At 40.7% G+C, this 7226-nt stretch overlaps 1 protein-coding gene across 1 annotated transcript; it reads left to right on the top strand.

Annotated features, from left to right (window-relative positions):
- Nucleotides 1-918: 918 nt before the first annotated feature.
- LOC138880667 (uncharacterized) lies at nt 919-1647 on the top strand. The gene is made up of 3 exons (XM_070160838.1): nt 919-994; nt 1124-1305; nt 1399-1647. The coding sequence occupies exons 1-3, from the start codon at nt 919-921 to the stop codon at nt 1645-1647; spliced, it is 507 nt and encodes a 168-aa protein (XP_070016939.1).
- The last annotated feature ends 5579 nt before the right edge of the window (nt 1648-7226 follow it).

Genomic DNA, 7226 nt, shown 5'->3' with positions numbered 1-7226 from the left:
ACTTTAGGCATTACATGCTCTAGGATGTTCTAGTGAGATATCCGTGGAGCTCGCAACATACAAACTAAAGGATATGGCCAATACATGGTATGAAACTATATTGTTAGGAAGGCCAGCAGGAGTAGCACCACTGACATAGGAAGAGTTCACTAAGTTGTTCAAGAATCATTTTCTTCCAGACAGCTTGATGCAAAAATATGCTAGAGACTTTGAGAGATTGGTTCAGACTCCAGATATGGATATGTCAACATATAACACTAAGTTTTGTAAGCTGGCTATATATGCTCCTTATTTAATGCCTATCGAAGAAGCTCGAGTTCAGAGGTTTGTTGATGGATTGGTTGGTCGTTTATACATTGTAGTAGCCCCTCATATGAAGACTTTATCCTACTCTAATGTAGTCGACCTTGCTAGAAAGATTGAAAACAAGGGACGTGATGAGCGTGCAACTAGTGATTTACGTAAGAAGGCCAAGATAGGAGGGTCTTTTAGTGGCGGTTTTAGTGAAAATCGAAGAGCAGGAAATCAGGGACAAAAACAACAGGGTTCTCAGATAGGGACACATTTTTCTTCATAGTCCACATACAGACCACATTACAGACAGGGTAATAGGGGACCATAATCTTCTAGACATCGTAATTCTGGGCAGATATATGCCACTACTCCAGTCTGCCAGACCTGTGGTAGATCACATTTGGGCAAGTGTCGTGTTCTAACTGGAGAGTGCTTTCGATGTGGCTAGTTGGGAGTTGGGACATCACTTGAGGGATTGCCCTTAGCCTCCGAGAAATTTCAACCAGGCTTCTATTCAGTCAGGTACACGTACTCAGACTACTCGTAATACTTCAGGTGCTACAGGTACAGGAAATAGAGGTCGAGGTGCTGGAGACCGTGCTACTGTGAATTAAGGACAATGGAATGCTGGTAGAGGTCAGGCGAGAGTTTTTGCATTTACTAGACAGGATGCTCAAGGCCTCGAATGCTGTGGTTACAGGTATTCTTTCTGTCTGTTCAGTGGATGCACTTGCATTGATTGATCCGGGATCTACTCACTCCTATGTGTCCTCGTACTTTTCTTTGAGGTTTAGTAAATAACCTGAGCTATTGAATGATCCTTTTCTAGTTTCTACTCCTGTTGGAGAGTCTCTATTAGCTGAATACGTGTATCGTGCTTGTCAGATTCGGGTTAAGGGTAAAGATACTCTAGCCGACCTTATTGTACTTGATATGATTGACTTTGACTTGCTTATGGGAATGGATTGGTTCTCTTCTTTCTATGCTATCATCGATTGTCATGCAAAGATAGTTAAATTTGAGATACCAAATGAACCTAGTTTTGTTTTAAAGGGGGGTCAAGTTCCAGAGACTTGCAAAGTTATATCTTTCATGAAAGCTTAGCGACTTCTAAAGAAAGGTTGCTTGGGTCTCTTAGCTATTGTAAATGACACAAGAAAGGAAACAGTTGGTATAGAAAATGTACCAGTAGTGAGAGAATTTTCTGATGTATTTCCTGAGGATTTACCAGGATTGCCTCCAATACGAGAAATAGACTTTGGTATTGATTTGCTGCCTGACACACATCCCATATCGATACCCCCATATCGAATGGCACCAACAGAGTTGAGGGAGCTAAAGCAACAGTTATAGGATTTGTTAGATAAGGGTTTTATTAGACCTGGTGTATCACCATGGGGTGCACCAGTACTTTTCGTAAAGAAGAAAGTGGGATCCCTGAGAATGTGCATTGACTACAGGCAGTTGAACAAGATAACAATACACAATAAATATCCTTTGCCTCGTATAGATGACACGTTTGATCAGTTACAAGGAGCTGCCCACTTTTCAAAGATTGACCTCCGTTCTGGTTATCATCAACTTAGAATCAAAGATGAAGATATTTCTAAGACTGCTTTCAGAATTCGATATGGGCACTATGAGTTTCTTGTGATACCTTTCGGACTGACTAATGCCCCAGCGACATTCATGGATTTAATGAATAGGGTATTCAAGTCGTTTTTGGATAGATTTGTAATAGTATTTATTGATGATATCCTTATATATTCTCGTAGCCAAGGAGAACACGAGGATCATCTCAGGACTGTATTGCAGACATTGCGAGAACATCAGCTTTATGCTAAGTTCTCAAAGTGTGAATTCTGGCTAGACTTGGTAGCATTTCTGGGGCATGTTGTATCCAAAGATGGAATTATGGTAGATCCTAAGAAGACCGAAGCTGTGCAGAAATGGCCCAGACCTACTTCTCCTAAAGAGATTCGTAGCCTTTTAGGCTTAGCAGCTATTACAGACGTTTTGTGTAGGATTTCTCAAGAATAGCAGCGCCACTGACCAAGCTAACACAAAAAAATGCAAAGTTTCAGTGGACGGAGGAATGTGAGCAGATCTTTCAAAAACTCAAAACATGTTTGACAACTGCACCAATATTAACCTTACCATCAGGTTCCGGAGGATTTACAGTATTCTATGACGCTTCGAGGGTGGGATTAAGATGTGTTCTCGTGCAAAATAGTCGCATTATTGCTTATGCTTCGAGATAATTGAAAAAGCACGAGCAAAACTATCCTATACATAATTTGGAGATGGTTGCAGTGGTATTTGATCTAAAAATTTGGAGACATTAGCTCCTGCAAAGAGACTTTTGGCCAAAGATATTCAGAGACTAGAAGATATAGGTATCAGATTTAGTGCCAGAAATTCAGAGGCATTGTTGGCTTGTGCTCAGGCTAAGTCTTCATTAGTTGAGCGTATTAAGGCCACCCAATATGAGGATGAGCAATTATGCAAATATAGAGATGAGGCCTTAGCTGGTAAAAGCAAGGATATGATTGTTGAAAGTGATGGTGTGCTTCGAATGGGTGACAGGCTATGTGTAACAAACGTAGATGGGTTGAGACATGCTATTCTTGAAGAATCCCACAACTCTAAATACACTATACATCCTGGATCCACAAAAATGTACCATGACCTGAAGCAATTTTATTGGTGGAAAGGTATGAAGAAAGATGTTGCTAACTTTGTTTCTAGTTGTTTGACTTGTCAGCAGGTCAAGGTGGAGCATCAGCGATCCGTAGGATTTTTACAACAAATTGAGATTCCAGAGTGGAAATGAGAAAGAATTACTATGGATTTTGTCACTGGTCTACCACGAACCCTGAGAGGTTATGATTCGGTGTGGGTAATTGCAGATCGACTGACAAAATTAGCACACTTTTTGCCAGTGAATACTACATATGGTGGAGTGAGGTATGCACAGATATTTATGAATGAAATTATCCGACTTCACGGAGTTCCAGTATTGTCACGACCCTAAATCCGAACCCGATCGTGATGACACCTCTCGTGAATATAAGGCCAGCCGACACATTCCCAATTCATTTTTAAGTAGTTATGATAATGCAAGTTAGTCTTAAAATAACAAATATCCCAAATAGATAAGGTGAAACAGTACAGTTGCGGAAAATAACACCAACACAGCCCGACATCGGGTGTTCACTAGTCATGAGCATCTATCAATATACTACAAGTCTGAAGCGTCTACAAAGATATTACAGAATCACTAACAAGAGAAAGGAAATGAGATAAAGGGGGAGAAGCATGGGACTGCGGACGCCGAGCAGCTACCTCGTGAATTCCGAAATCTGTCGGGAGCTTTGAATCCTCGCAAGCAGGATCAACGGCGCCTGGATCTGCACACAAAGTGCAGGGAGTAAAGTGAGTACTCCAACTCAGTGAGTAATAATCATAAATAAAGATTGGGAAATATGAAATCACGTAAGGCACATTACAGGCTATAATGAAGCAGTAAAAGCCAGTAAAAACAATGAATCAATGAAGATATGTAAAGTCATTTTAGTTCAGTTTAAACTTCATGAAATGCCTTTTTTACAATTAAGCAGGTAAATGACAGGCAACTAGGAAAGATAAACACATAAAGGATCGCCCCTCGGGCAATATCGTAGAACAACACCAGCCCCTCGGGCTATATCTCACATCACAATGGGTACCCGCGCTCACTGGGGGTGTGCAGACTCCTGGAGGGCCCCCTTACGGCCCAAGCGTAATATCAAGTCATCTCGTAGCATCATCACTAGGCTCTCGGCCTCATATCAACAAACCACCTCGTGGCGTACAATCTCAGGCCCTCGACCTCATAATCATAATCAGTGTTTCCTCACAACATAGGCCCTCAGCCTCACTCAGTCAGAATCTCACAAGCCACTCGGGCAACAGTAAAACATGGTGCTCAGTCCAAAATATCATTTAAAATATTATTTAAGTGTTAAAGCAGAGTAAACATGACTGAGTTATGAAAATAGTAGAATATAGCATGAGTGAGTTCAAGTACAAAGTCAAATAGTGAGGAAATATTAGTAAAAATCCCCTAAGGGTTCAAATTGTTGGCACGAGACCCAAAATATGACATTCAACCCAAAACATGATGATAGCAAATAGTTTTTAATCAAATACGCGGTAAAACAGTCATTCGGGACGGACTAAGTCACAATCCCCAACAGTGCACGACCTCACGCTCGTCATCTAGTGTGTGCGTTACCTCAATATAGTACAATGATGTGCAATCCGGGGTTTCATACCCCCAGGACAACATTTACAATCATTACTCACCTCAATCCGGTCCAAACTCTAGCCCGCGACGCCTTTGCCCCTCGAATCGTCCTCCACTCGCATTGAATCTATCCAAAATCAGAATCACGACGTCAAAATATCCTAAGGGAACGAAGCCCAAGCGAAAATAATCAATTTACAACATAAATCTCAAAATTACCAAAACCCAACCCCGGGCCCACGTCTCGGAATTCGATAAATTTTACATCAATAGATTCCTTATCTCCCCACGAGTTCATACATATCAAAAGTACCAAAATTCGACCACAAATGGTCCCTCAAATCCTCAAGTCTAGGTCCCCAATATCAAGCCCTAGTTTCCCCAATTTTAACCCTTAAATTCCATTAATTACAGCTCTAATCCATGAAATAATACCATAGGAACGCGTTTTAGGTCCAAAATCCTTTCCTCAATGAAGTTCCCTTGAATTCCCTCTTCAAAATTGCCAAAAATGCTCCAAAACTGACTTAGAAATGGTGGAATAACTCAAAAATCATGAAGGACACAATTTATACCTTCTGGCCCAAGGATTTCGCATCTGCGGTACCGCATTTGCGGTCCTCACTTAAGTCGCTCAGCTCCGCATCTGCGATGCCTAGCCCGCACCTGCGCCATCGCAGGTGCGGTTCTTCTACCGCTTCTACGGTTCCTGCCAACTTCACCAGCTTCTGCGACTCTTTTCCGCATTTGCGGGGGGTCGCACCTGCGGCTTCCCAACCGCAGATGCGGTTATGACAGTAGATTTCCAACTTCAGTTGCCATTAAAACTTCCATTCCTTCCGTCAACCACCCGAAATCACCCTGAGGCCCCCGGGACCTCAACCAAAAACACAAACATATCCCATAACCTCATTCAAACTTATACCAATCTTCAAAACACCTCAAATAATATCGAATTAACCAAAACACATCGGGTTCAAGCCTAAGTTTCCAAAATATTCCGAATTCCGCTTTTGATCAAAAACCCAACCAAACCACGTCCGAATGACCTAAAATTTTGCACACCCATCCAAAATGACACAACGGAACTACTGCAACTCTCAGAATTCCATTCCGACTCCTAAATCAAAATCTTACCTATCAACAGGAAAACGCCAAAAATCCAATTTCACCAATTCAAGCCTAAATCTACTCCGGACTTCTAAAGCACATTCCGATCACGCTCCTAAGTCCTAAATCACCTACCAAAGCTATCTGAACCATCAAAATTCACATCCGAGTCTTCTAACACATAAGTCAACATCTAGTTGACTTTTCCAACTTAAGCTTCCTCAAAAAGAGACTAAATGTCTCAAACCTTCTCAAAACCTTTTCGAACCCGAGCCAACCAACCCGATCACATATAGAATTGATAAACAAAGCAATAAGAAGCAGAAATAGAAAAAACAGAGCGGTAACTCATGAAATGACTGGCCGAGTCATCACAAGTATCCATCATCTCTAATAGAGGATCACAGTTCACTTCACGCTTTTGGAAATCTTTTCAAGAAGCATTAGGTACACGAGTAGATCTTAGTACTACATTTCATCCACAAATAGACGACATTCTAAACGTAATATACAGATTTTGGACGATATGTTGAGAGCTTGCATTTTTGAGTTTGGAGGTAGCTGGGATACTTATCTACCTTTAGCTGAATTTTCTTACAACAATAGCTTCCAGTCCAGTATTCAAATGGCATCGTACGAAACATTATATGGTAGAAGATGTCGTTCTCCTATCGGATGGTTTGAAGCTGGTGAGACTAACTTATTGGGAACCGACTTAGTACAAGAAGCTATGGACAAAGTCCGATTGATCAGATAGAGATTGCTTATATCTCAAAGTAGACAAAAGTCTTATACTAATAAGAGAAGAAGAGATATAGTGTTCACAATTGGAGACAAAGTATTCTTATGAGTCTCTCCCATGAAAAGTGTGATGCGATTAGGGAAAAGCTTCAAGCTGAGCCCCAGGTTTATAGGACCATATGAGATACTAGACCGAGTGGGAGCTGTGGCTTATCGTTTGGCACTTACTCCTGAGTTGTCCTTTCTTCATCCAATTTTTCATATCTCAATGCTAAGGGAATGTATATCAGACTCATCTCAGTTGCTTGAAACACCGACTATACCGCTCGATGAGAAGTTATCCTATGAGGAGGAGCCGATGACTATTGTTAATAGACAAGTAAGAAAATTACGGTCAAAAGAAATATTGTTCGTAAAAATCTTATGAAGAAATCATTCAGTTGAAGAAGCTACTTGGGAAGTAGAAAAAGATATGCAAACGAAGTATCCCCATTTGTTTCAGTCTACAGGTATGAACTTGAGTTAAATTCGGGGACCGAATTTTATAAGGTGGGGAGGATGTAATACACTATGTTTTTAACAAGGGTGTATTGGTCATTAGCATAATAATAATAATAATAATTATAAGGAACTAACTACAAAAAAATAACAATGAAACTAAATAAACAAAAAAAGAAAGAAAGAATGCAAGTGGGCTTAGCCCATTAACGTGACATAAGTCACAAAGGTTAGGATAAAAGAAAAAAAAGGGAACAAACATCTGCCAAACAAAAAGGGGGAAAAAGGGAGGGGT

Source organism: Nicotiana sylvestris, chromosome 11 (assembly GCF_000393655.2).
Source record: "Nicotiana sylvestris chromosome 11, ASM39365v2, whole genome shotgun sequence".
NCBI lineage: Eukaryota > Viridiplantae > Streptophyta > Magnoliopsida > Solanales > Solanaceae > Nicotiana > Nicotiana sylvestris.
The sequence above is the reverse complement of the archived record's forward strand: the minus strand, read 5'-3'. Positions and strand labels throughout refer to the sequence as shown.